Source organism: Nelumbo lutea, chromosome 1 (assembly GCF_056320005.1).
Source record: "Nelumbo lutea isolate HS-2025 chromosome 1, American lotus-T2T, whole genome shotgun sequence".
NCBI lineage: Eukaryota > Viridiplantae > Streptophyta > Magnoliopsida > Proteales > Nelumbonaceae > Nelumbo > Nelumbo lutea.
This window is the reverse complement of record NC_142684.1, coordinates 122,444,699-122,457,211: the sequence shown is the minus strand read 5'-3', so window position 1 is coordinate 122,457,211 and position 12,513 is coordinate 122,444,699. Positions and strand designations below refer to the sequence as shown.

Genomic DNA, 12,513 nt, shown 5'->3' with positions numbered 1-12,513 from the left:
TCCATCCGGGGCTACATCAAGCGGTTCAATGACGCATGCTTGTAGACACCGTAACTGGACCCCGCGGTGCAGCTCGCCACAGCCAAGAGAGGAGTGACACACAAGGAGTTCAAGTGGCACATGGTAGTTAGCCAGCCCACGACCATGGCTGAATTCCTCAAGCTCGCGGACAAATTCATGAGAACAGAGGAGGAGATCAACCAAAGGACTGAAAGCGGGATCGAGAAAAGGAAGATGGAAGGCGAACCCTCCAACCCAGATGACAAAAGAAGGAAAGACCCAGCTCGGGAGATGAAGCCAAGCCAGCCGTTCTGAGCTCCCTTAGTAGCTCGAGTGGACTACACACCCTTGAACGCGAAGCGAGCCGAGATCTTAATGACGATCAAAGACGCCCCATATGTGAAGTGGCCACCTCGTCTGAAGGGAAACCCAAACGAGAGGAATAAAAACTTTTACTACAGTTTTCATAGGGATCACGGTCATAGCACCGAACATTGTAATAATCTCTGCGACGAGATAGAGGAACTTATCCGTTGTGGGTATCTACGAAATTTTGTATAGCACAATAATAATAATAATAGTAATAAGCCAGGTTGGCAGGGAGAGCACAACAAAGACGCTCCTGAGTCCAGCAGCCAGCCAACAGAACCATAGAAGCAGCTTCCGAAAGAAAGACCAGTTTCGAGGAACAATCCATGTGATCGTTGGAGGATCAATCGTGGTAGGGTTTACCTCGGCAGTAGCTCACGTGTCAACCCGGGAGGCCGCCAGAGAAGAACGAAATCCCCCGAAGCAGCCTAGGACGGAAGACCCCATATTCTTAGCCGAAGATGATGCGCACGGGGTCCACTACCCCCACGACGACGCACTTGTCATAAAGATGAAGATCAACGACTTCGAAGTTTGACGGGTACTCATTGACTCCGGAAGTTTGGCAGACAACCTCTTTAAAGCGGCCTTCAACAAGCTCCAGTTCCGAGAGAGTAACTTGAAGCCCGCGAACACCCCGCTGGTCGGCTTCAACAGAGAAGAGGTCAGACCCCTGCGGAAGGTCACTGTACCTGTGGAAGTTGGCACGTGGCCTAGCACGGTAAGACTCAGTAGGTCGGCCCCGCTGTCTTGGCACGTGGTCAAGATCCCCTCCCCTATAATGCCATAGTAGGTCGGCCGATCACCCACACTTTAAAAGTTGGGGTGTCCACTTACTATTTGGCCATGAAGTTCCCAACGGACTTCGGCATCGGGGTAGTGCAGGGCGACCAGCTCGAGTCCCGCAAGTGCTACGTTGCCGCCCTCAAGGGAAAGGCCAAGGTAACCAGCGACCTTGAACTGGAGTGACCTACGAAACAGAACGAGGAGCGAGCTGCACCAACAGAGGAAACTGTTCCAATCTCTGCCTCAGCAGAGGACCCCGCCAGATTTCTTTAGGTCAGAGCATCCCTTGAAGAACCCCTGCAATCCTAATACGCTTCTTACTTGATAACTTTGATGTTTTCGCTTGGTCCATGGCAGAAATGCCCGGCATAGACCCTATGCTTATAACTCACAAGCTCAATACTGACCCTGTAGTCAGACCCATTAGACAGAAGAAACACAACTTAGCCCCAGAACGCTGGAGGGCGGTCGATGAGGAGGTCGAGAAGCTCCTCGAAGCAGACTTCATAAGGGAAGTTCATTACCCGAACTGGGTAGCCAACCCAGTCTTGGTAAAAAAGGCAAACGACAAGTGGCGCATGTACATTGACTACACCGACCTAAACCGAGCTTGCCTGAAAAATTGCTTCCCCCTCCCCAGGATCGACTGCCTAGTGGACACGACCTCGGGACATGAGTTGCTAAGCTTCCTGGATGCCTACTCGGGCTACAACCAAATCAGGATGGACCCATCCGACGAGGAAAAAACCACCTTCATAACCGAGTTCGGCCTGTACTACTACAAGGTTATGCCCTTCGGACTGAAAAATGCTGGAGCGACCTTCCAAAGGCACGTGAATAAGCTGTTTCAGCCCTTAATTGGCACGAAGATAGCATGTTATGTAGACGACATGGTCGTCAAGACACAATTTTTGCATGAATTAATACAAGACTTATACTCTGTCTTTCAAATTCTATGTCAATTTAGCATGAAAATAAACCCAAACAAGTGTGTCTTCGGTGTCACCTCGGGTAAGTTCCTAGGGTACATCGTCAACTGATGCGGTATTGAGGCCAACCCGAACAAAATAAAGGTCATCCTAGATATGAGACCACCCCGAAAAGTAAAAGAGGTTCAGAGGCTAAATGGTAGGATAGCCGCTCTAAGTTACTTCATGTCTAAATCAACAGACCGTTGCCTACCCTTCTTCAAGGAAATAAAAGGCAAAGGGTTCGAGTGGAACCCGAACTTCCATCTCGCGTTTGCCGAGCTCAAGAAATACCTCGTCAGCATCCCGGTGTTGACCCGGCCCCAATAGGGTGATGTTTTAGAATTGTACCTTTCGGCAAACGATAAAGTGGTCAGTTCGGTACTAATAAAGGAAGCAGATCGGGTCCAACAACCCATCTACTATGTTAGTAAGATATTGCAGGGAGCAGAAATGAGATATCCATAGATAGAAAAGATAGCCTATGCACTGGTCATTGCGGCCCGTAAACTCCGCTCATATTTCCAATCTCATACCATCATCGTCCTCACCAACAAACCCCTGAGGCAAGTATTACTCGGGCCCGAGGTCTCTGGACGATTGACAAAGCGGGTCATCGAACTCAGTGAGTATGACCTCCAGTACAAGCCCCGAACCGCCATCAAAGCCCAAGCCTTGGCGGATTTTGTTGCAGAATGCACGTTCTGCTCTGAGGACATTGGCTCGATTGAGCACAGGGCTCCTAGTTTGGGTGAGCTCGGTGCTCCCAAGCCGGTTGAGTCCGAGCCTCATGGGGTCGCACCCAGTTCGGTATCTCTCCTGGTCAAGACAAGCGCGAACTGGGATGAAGAGCCTTGGATCCTTCACGTAGATGGCTCCTCAAACCAGCAAGGCAGCGAAGCTAGTGTAGTTTTCCATGGTCCGAGTGGCACGAAAATGGAGTACGCACTACGCTTTGAGTTCGCGACATCCAACAATGAGGCAAAATACGAGGTGTTGATAGCCGAACTAGCCCTGGCACAAGAAGTAAAGGCAAAACACATAGTTATCTACAACAATTCTCAGCTCGTGGTCAACCAAGCTATAGGGGAATATGAAGCCCGCAAGCCAGCTATGATCGCCTACCTGGCAAAGGTAAGAGAGGCACTACTTAGCTTCCAGTCACACTTCATCAAGCAAATCCCAAGGTCGGAGAACATTGAGGCCGATGCCCTATCCCGGCTAGCCAGCACTAGTGACAACACCATGAGAACTGTGTACATAGAGGAGTTACCTCGGCCCAGCATTCTCCGAGGAGCAGAGGAGGTCGCTCTTGTCGCCCAAGCAGAACCGAGCTGGAATGATCCACTCGTGAGCTTCCTGCTACACAAAACCCTCCCCGAAGAACTCAATGCCGCCAGGAGGGTAGAGCGTCAGGCAACAAAGTACGCCATGATAGACAGACGGCTGTACCGAAGATCCTACACGCTCCCTTACCTGTGCTGCTTGCGACCTCCCGAAGCCGAGCTCATACTCCGCGACATTCATGAAGGCCTATGTGGCGGTCACTTGGGGGGCAGGGCCGTCGCTCAGAAGGCACTACGATAGGGGTACTATTGACCAACAATGAAAGCAGACGTCGTTGGGCTAATCAGGAAATGTGAGAAGTGCCAAAAGCACGCCAATATTCACCATCAGTATGCCGCCAACCTCAAGTACCTCACCGGCCCATGGCCCTTCGCACAATGGGGTATCGACCTACTCGGGCCATTCCTGCCAGCAACAGGAGGGAGGAAGTTCCTAGTAGTGGCAGTAGACTACTTCACCAAGTGGGTTGAAGCTGAAACTCTCGTAACCATCACAACTCGGAATGTCCAGAACTTCTTCTAGAAGAACATAGTGTGCCACTTCGGGGTACCTCGGGTGTTGATCTCCGACAATAGTAAGCAGTTCGAAGACATCAAATTCCAAGAGTGGTGCCAAGGCATGGGGATCCGACAAAACTTCACATCGGTTGTGCACGCACAAGCAAACGGTCAGGCAGAAGTCACGAACAGAGCTATCCTCCATGGACTGAAAGCCAGGCTAGACCGAGCTAAAGGACTATGGGCGGATGAGCTATCCAGTGTCCTATGGGCCTACCGAACTACAGAGAAGACCGCCACTGGAGAAACTCCCTTCAACCTCACCTACGACACGGAGGCAGTCATCCCAGCTAAAATCGAGATCCCCTCACTTCGGTTGGAAGCGTACAGCGACAATACTAATAACGGTGAGCTACATACCAACCTCAACCTACTTGACGAGGTGAGGGACCTTGCATACATCAGAACCGCAGCATACCAGCAAAGGGTAGCTTGGTACTAAAATGCCAGAGTTAAGAAATGAAACTTCTGCATCGGCGACCTGGTCCTCTGCAAAATCATGGTACCTGAGCCCGGCATTGGCAAACTCGGGCCGAACTGGGAAGGACCCAACCGAGTGAAGAGAGTACTCGGGGGAGCGTACGAGCTCGAGACCCTGGAAGGTAAGCGGATACCCTAGGCATGGAACATCGTCAACTTACGACGATTTTACTTATAAGTTAACAAACTAAGTAGGCCATGAGCCACTACCGAGCTAGCAAAAACCTCAGCACCCTAAGGCCCAAAATGCCGAGCTAACAAGGACCTCGGCACCAAAAGGGGTAGAATACCGAGCTAAAGATGACCTTGGCACATCATCGACTAAAGCAATTTGGGGCAGAGAACAGATTGGGCACATAGCCTCACTATGTTAACTCGCCTCGGGGCACAAGTCTAGCATCTCGGGTATAGTCACTTCGGAAAATGAAGAATATTTGCACAACATATTCGAACAGAAAATGTACTTCACTGCTAAATGTTTTCTTTATAGTGTTTAAAAAAAACAACAAAAAGCACAAACAAGCTCACAAGCCCAGAGGTCAATCTTCCTCGCCTTCAGAAGGGACTTCGACAACACCCGAAGGACCCGCATCATCATCAGCTGCGGCAGCCATCTCCTCAGTGATGCGTGAGGTGGTTATGGCATTGGTATCGAGGTCGGGGTACGTGTTCCTTATCATCCATCAGCTCAACTTGAAACCCCGTCTATACGAGTCCACCATCATGTTGTCAAAGCATGGCGAGGCGATATAATCCTCAACGGCTTTCGCCTTCGCCTCCTCAATAGCCTGAGAAAATATCTGCGTCTTCTCCCTAATATCTTCCTGAAGGTACTCGACCTGGTGTTCCAGGTCCAACTTTAGATCGGCCATATGCCTCACCACCGTCCCTAAGGCCTCTTTGTCTCTCTGAGACCTCGATAGCTCAGCCTCGGTAGCTTCTACCCGTCTCAAGCGTCTCTTTGTCTCGATCGCCAAGGCGTGGATAGAGGAGTTCGCCTGCCAGAACGAGGACAAATCAGCTCGGCAAAAAAAAAAAGAACCCACTCTAACTTACCACCATTGCGTGAGTTGCAGCCCGAGCACCTATGAGATTGGTAGGGAGATCAACCAACTATGCAACCTCCTCAAGACAAGTGGCAGCCTTGCTTTTTCGGAGAGCGTAGCTTGATGTCAGCACGCTCCCAATCCCACCGTGGCTCCCTGAGCCCGAAGGTGCAGCCTGGGCATAGGGAGCCCTTGCCACCTCCTGAACTGAAGGGGGCACCTCGGGCTCCTAGGAGGCTCCGTCCTCGGTACCTCGGGTTCCGCCACCCGAGAAGGATCGGCGCAAACTCGCTTCTTTCGCTTCATGCCAGCAAACAAGTTTGCACCTCGAGTCTTGTTTGCCTCCATAACACCTGCAAAGGAGCTCAGCGTTAGAAGACGGGAATAAAAGCAGAAACAAAAGTATCTTTATGAGCAAGAAACCTACCCGAACTCAAACCGGCCTGAATGAGTTTATCCTCCGTCAGATAGACTCCGCATTTTAGCTCAAGTCGGGCCCAGTCCCGGAGGCCCTTCACTGTATCTTCATCTAAAACAACACCAGGGTCAGGAGCGGCCAAACCCCACTCAGTAGGAAACGGCCACCCCGTAGCACTCTAAACCAGGAAGTAGTCTCGTTTCCACGACGGGACCTTCTTTGGGAGATCGTGTAAGAGCTTTAACCTCGGGCGAGGTGACAAGTAGTATGCCCTCCTACGCCCGGGCAGGGGACCCGCTTGTTTCTTAAGCATGAGAATAGCGGAAAAAATTTCTAAGTCCAAAGGAAGGCAATGCTCACAGCAAAGGGAGATGGTCCCGACAAGGTTGCAGATAGAGTTTGGGTGAAGCTGATCTATAGTGACGCCGAAGTGGTTCATAACCTCGACAATTAGGGGATGGAAGGGAAGGCGCAGCCTGGCAACAAGCTGCTCCCAGAATATCACGATCTCATCCAGACCGTGCTCCCAAGGAAAGTCGCCCGAGGGTAAAAGTAAGTATACTCCCCGGGCAGGTTGTATTGGACGATAAGGGACCAAAGACTTTCTGATGTCATAGTAGAGGGTCCGAACTTATCTGGCACCCGACCTTGACTTGAGGTGCATGCCAAACTACCCGAGGTGACTCGGCCTACGGGCTCAAACTTGAGCTCTTCCTCGAGCTCTACCTCGGGCCCCACCTCAGACTCACTAAGGCCGTCGGAGGCAACAACTCGGTTCGTAGAACTAGCATCTGACCCCCCTAGAGGGCTATCTGTGCTACCAAAACTAGACATCGAAAACAAAGAAGGCTGAGGACTCACCAGGAAAAGCTACCGAACAATGGATGGGTGACCGAACTACGGAAAGTGACGCGAGCTGGCCGGCTTGGATGCGAGCTCAAGGAACAAACGTTGAAGGATAACAGAGGAAAGTGACTGAGGGTCCCCCCACTATTTAAAGCCGTTGTACCCACACATCAACGGCCAGGATCGAAACCATCCAATGGCTCCCCACAAAGTCAACTGCACACTCCCCGACGAAAAGACACTTTGGCACGCATGTTTGAAAATTCAAAATTGTTTGGCGCGCACGTTCAAAATTTTAAAAATTTGAAAATCGTTGGCTCGCGTGAGCCACACGCAACCCGGGACTGACCCATGGTCGAGCCAAGTCAACCCCAGTTGAGCCAAGAACACAAGCAGACTGAACCAGAAAAGTTCCTGATCATGGCCAAAGTGTCCCGAGGCAAATCCACCTATCATCCCGTGAACTCCCCACACCGGTTCAAGACCCCGAGCACGGGGAGTGGGGGGCAAATGATGGAGGAAGATTTGACCCGACCCCTTGGCCATGCGATAGGTGGAAGCAACTGAGAGTGACCTTGCAGAAACGCCAGCTCGGCACGATAGCAGGCCCACAACCCGAGCTCCGAACTAAAGAGTCGAGCTCCCTCGAAGGAACCTGCGACCCGAGCTCCAAACTAAAGAGCCGAGCTCCCTCGAAGGAACCTGCAACCCGAGCTCCGAACTAAAGAGGGCCGAGCTCCCTCGAAGGAACCTGCAACCCGAGCTCCGAACTAAAGAGGGCCGAACTCCCTCGAAGGAACCTGCAACCCGAGCTCCGAACTAAAGAGGGCCGAGCTCCCTCGAAAGAACCTACAAACTGAGCTCCGAACTAAAGAGTCCTGAGCTCTCCCTTCGAGGTCCTGAGCCTTACAAGCACCAAAGGCAAAAAACCTGAACTGCCCACCTAGGGGCAGTTCGGGCCATACTCCTATCCGAACTCGAGACTTCACATTAAAAGACCACTTCGGCTCCAAATCGCCTGACTGAGCAACCGTACATAACGCCTAGGAAACCGTACACGGAGGCGGCGCACCTGATCGATCAGAGGACTAACACATGACAACCGCCATCCAATGGCCACCTGCCACCGCCATCCCAGACGGATAGAGGCGGCCCTGGCAACTGGTAGTGGAGGTTATGACACCCGAACTGGTAGTTGACAATGGAGGTTATGACACCCGAACTGGTAGTTGACAGAAGGAAGTGACCCAATCTGGTAGAGGTAATGATGCCCGAACTAGCAGAGGCATGGAAGTGGTCACCCAAGGTGATTATAAAAAACCCCCATCTCACAAAGAAGAAGGTATGTGGTTCTTGCGATTTCTGGTCTTAGAATTCCTCATTTCCCTTGCCTTCTGAAGAACACTAACTTGAGCTTCGGAGTGTTCCAACCGGGTTCCTCCCCAGAAGCCTCCATTTTCTTCCTTGTTTCAGGCACCTCCAATCTCGTCAAAAGTGAGGTAACTGGCAGCTAGGACAGACCAGATCGCGCATCATCAAGTAGTATGCAGGAATCAATGAAAATTAAGTACACTTTAAAATGATTGGTTGAGATCCGGATACAATGTCATATCTCCTCCTGCCAATAAACTAGTTCCAACACCCTCCCAACATAATCATTTTGAAAGTAGGGCTGCAATTTGGCCCGGATTAGGCCAGGTTGAGGCCAACCCTAGCCCAACCCTAAGTTCTAAACCCCCAACCCTTATCCTAACCCAACCCGACATGACCAACCTTCTTCCTGTCCTTAAAATCTTGTATAACTTCTTAACCTTAGATTTTAACTCAACTTTCATTACATAAATTAATCCTATGTTTTATTAGTATTTATTTTTTTGATGTTTTTATTGGTTTTAATAAATGATAGTATTTGACAATTAAAATTAAGTGAAATGATTATGTTAAATGAAATAAATGATAGTATTTGGCAGTGACTATGAAACTATCAGTATCTAAAACATCATCTTGTAACATCCAAATATTTACATAATGTTTATTTATGTAACATCCTATAAAAACATCTTGTAGACCTCTCTTAGTTTACAATGGCATTGTCTTCACAAAACAGACACTAGATACAGCATTACCCACGCCATTTAATTAAAAAACTTGCGCTGGAGACTATTGATGTCATAATGTGTTGTCAATCAAGGACTTCATGAGGACAGAGTTGGTCATCATCCTTGAGTGCATTAAGCTGTAAGTTGCCAAGAGTAGTTATTAGGTTACTTACAATTCCATTAATCAAGTTTCAATTTAATCCATGTGCTGAAGGTTGAAAGGAAGCCCCCAATTAATTGAGTTTTTAGCAACTGAAAAGATTTTGATTTCTTTCTTAGAGGAGAACCGTCATGTGTGCACATGTGATATGTGCAATATAAAATATGTGACAATTGAGACAAGCACCAATAATTCATCATATCATATATAAAAAAGAAAACAACTAACGATGGCTACCAAATAAGGAAAATTAAACAAGGCCACAGAAACAATTAATTATTGGAGACCTGACAGAATATGGATTGACAATTAATTCATCATCAAATAATTGCAGTAGTTGGTGAATATCATATATACAAAAGATATATACTACAATACCCCACCCACCAGTAGGGGTGTAGGGGTGTGCTATGAGGAAATATTATATCATGATTCATGTGGAACTCTACATCAGAATCATCCATCCTTGTGCAATCTTAAACCAAGCCGATATAGGAAGATCATCACTAGTAATATAGCTGTTGTTCATCATGCTAATCGCAATCGCATTCTTTCATTGCACCCTTGTCATTCTAGCTTCTTCCTGGCCGGCCCAGAACACACACGCAGAGAGAATTCTCTAAGCACGGCTGCTGCTCTTTCGACGTCCTGCACTCCCAAAAGTCCAGAAGGGTTTGGCAGGAGTGCGCTTCAATGCCTTGACTCCCAAGGGGTTGTTATTGCTCTGTTGCATTTGGGGGATGACGATGATGATGATGAAAAGAAAGTCAGATATGATCGATATATTTCCCATCATTAATATATATATTAATTGTACACAAGTGATCAAAACAGTAAAATAAAAAAAAAATAAAACAGTAAGTGAATGATATATACCAATTGGCAGGTCCCTGCATCAATGTTGCAAACGGGAAACTCATGTGGGCAGCAGCTGTAATGGTCTTCACAGCAGGTAGCAGACTCTAGTGGGCAGCATCCCCATGCAAAGCAGATGCTGCCAAATTGGTAGACACAGCAGCAAGTGTTACTCTCAGGACACGAGTAGTAACCATCACAGACGGTGGGGGGCGTCACCGGAGAGGGGGGAGAAGGGCCTGGGTTAGGAGGGTTCTGTCCCTTCTTGATGGGATACGATGCCTCCATTGCAATTCCGCACTTCCCGTTATCTGTGCTAGCCAGGTTACGCTCCATCCTAATATACCCCTCCTCACCCCAGCTGCTACCCCACGAATTCCTGACAATCCAGTAGTCTACACCATTTTCTGAGCCATATCCTACTGTGATCACACCGTGGTCCAGCGCTGTTCCACATCGTCCTGTGAATATACCCTGGAGATGAAAATGATCAAGGCTTACCCTTAATTCCATTACAAATGAAATGTGATGCTTAATTTCTTATTTCTTTGAGTTGAATATTACTTTTCCCATATAAAAATGTCAATGGTTTAATTTCTTGGTTGCAAGAAAAAGAATCATCACTGCTACTAAAATACAAAAGGGTTCTGGAAATCTGGATAACCAAGTACGTTTCTTCAGCACTCGGTAGAAAATTTGGATTCAGATCAATCACCATTCAACAATAGGCAGTGCGAACTAAAGAATTCAATTAAATGAAATAAACCATGACCATGAGATGAGGAGATATCATAGAATATGTAACAGATAGAAAGCCACAAGTCCCCCCACCCCCGGTGGTAGGCTCAATCCAGTGCGAGGGATCATCCTTGTTTGGTCCAATTCAACTCGCCTGAGCCTATGCATAAAAATTCAATTAACAAATGTGCAAATTAAAAGAGAGGGTAGTTTGTTGACTTACGGACTGGTAGAGCTGGAAGGCCCTGCCACCAGCTTCAATGGCAACGCTGACGGGTTGATGTGCCACCGCCTTCTGCAAGGCCTTCTCGTCGTTCACCGGAACATCTTCGTACGAATCAATTGTTACAACACGTGCATTTTTCTGCATTAAAAACAAAATCTTTCATTAGTTAATTACATTGACAATCCAGTTCCACTGAATTCATTCAAGTATTTAACCCAGGATTATATTAATTTCTAATCTTCAAGATATATTATGCTTATTGGGTATACAATTTAAATCCAAAATGGGAAAAAAAAAAAAAAAAAACAAAACAAAAGAAGGAGAGAGAGGGAGAGAAACTAACCCGATAGGTATCGCATTGGCCGTCGCGACCTGTGTAGGGGTAATCCTCTTCGGTATCAATGCCGCCGTTCTCGATGATGAACTCGAAGGCGTAATCCATAAGGCCTCCGTTGCATCCCTGGTTATACGATGTGTCACACTCCACCAACTCCTGTTCCGACAGCGATATCAATTCGCCGGTCACGATCTGGTTTATCCCCTCCACCGCCGCAACGGTCGAGAACGCCCAGCAACTCCCTTAATTATTATTTTTATATAAAAACTAATTAATTATTGATTAAACATTAAATTAAATTCGTAATTACTAATTAAGAGCGAGCGACAAACAGATGCCAACCGGGAGCCGAAATTAAACATTAAATTAAAATGAATGGTAGTTGGCAGGCGGTCCGACCTATATTCCTCACCAGTCAGAGTAACTGAAAATTCTCTATAACTATTTTTCTTGGACGTCAGAAATTATCCGACATTAGGCGCTATCAAACGACCACGTAGTTAGAGAAAATTCTGTCATCAAAACCTGGAACGCGTATCGGTTGCTTTTGATCCTGGAATCCCTCTTGTTGGGGTTGGGCTTCTTGCCCAAATACAAAGCCCGGTACTCGGCGTTGGTGAGATCGGCGAACCGGTTCAAACCCAGCCTGTAGGTGTGGTTCTGAGAGTTGTGCTCGTCGATGAACTTAAGGTTATCCTTGAAGATCTCGAACCTCTTTTCCTTCTCCCCCAAAGCGTTATAAGCCTTACCGTGTCTGACGAGCCAAGTCTCGTAAAGAGCCCTAACTTGGTCATTGGTCCTCCCACCGGACGTTAGTCCATGCTCCTTGTTGTAGCTTATGATCGACATGTCCATGGCGGAAGACATGGCCAAGGACAAAAGCAAGAGGATGGCCACGACTGGCACCATGGAAGAAAGGGACGACCTAGAGAAATCCATTATTTATCTCAGAAAGACAAGTACAGAAGAAGAGATATGAAATTGGCTCTCCAAAAGCAAGGAGGACAGGGGTTTATATAAGAGAAGCGGAAGGGCTTCAAAGGCGGGGAGGGCACTAATTACTAATTACTAAACTTAAACTTGATTAAAAATAAAATAGGGAGACCTGTCCTAACACTAAGTAATCGGAGACACAGAGAACGAGAGGTGGAAATTCTGAAATATCTCGTTCCTCACTCCTGAGAGAGGACGAGAGACGAGCTGTAATAGGAAAACTTCTTTGACCGTCCTTAGCTTTTTTATGTTTAAATTTCTACGAAAACGAATTTTATTTTGCCATGT

General features: G+C 47.8%; 1 protein-coding gene and 1 pseudogene across 2 annotated transcripts; both read right to left on the bottom strand.

The window, feature by feature from the left end:
• Positions 1-9,326: 9,326 nt before the first annotated feature.
• Positions 9,327-11,569, bottom strand: LOC148877238 (cysteine proteinase mucunain-like). Its single transcript, XM_088983320.1, has 4 exons — positions 11,239-11,569; positions 10,893-11,033; positions 9,953-10,405; positions 9,327-9,800 (listed from the first exon to the last, which is right to left on the bottom strand). The coding sequence occupies exons 1-4, from the start codon at positions 11,335-11,337 to the stop codon at positions 9,696-9,698; spliced, it is 798 nt and encodes a 265-aa protein (XP_088839446.1). The 5' UTR covers positions 11,338-11,569; the 3' UTR covers positions 9,327-9,695.
• A 122-nt stretch (positions 11,570-11,691) lies between these two features.
• LOC148877237 (cysteine proteinase RD21A pseudogene) lies at positions 11,692-12,311 on the bottom strand (annotated as a pseudogene). The gene has a single exon (XR_016112667.1). The product of XR_016112667.1 is annotated as a cysteine proteinase RD21A pseudogene (transcript).
• Positions 12,312-12,513: the final 202 nt, after the last annotated feature.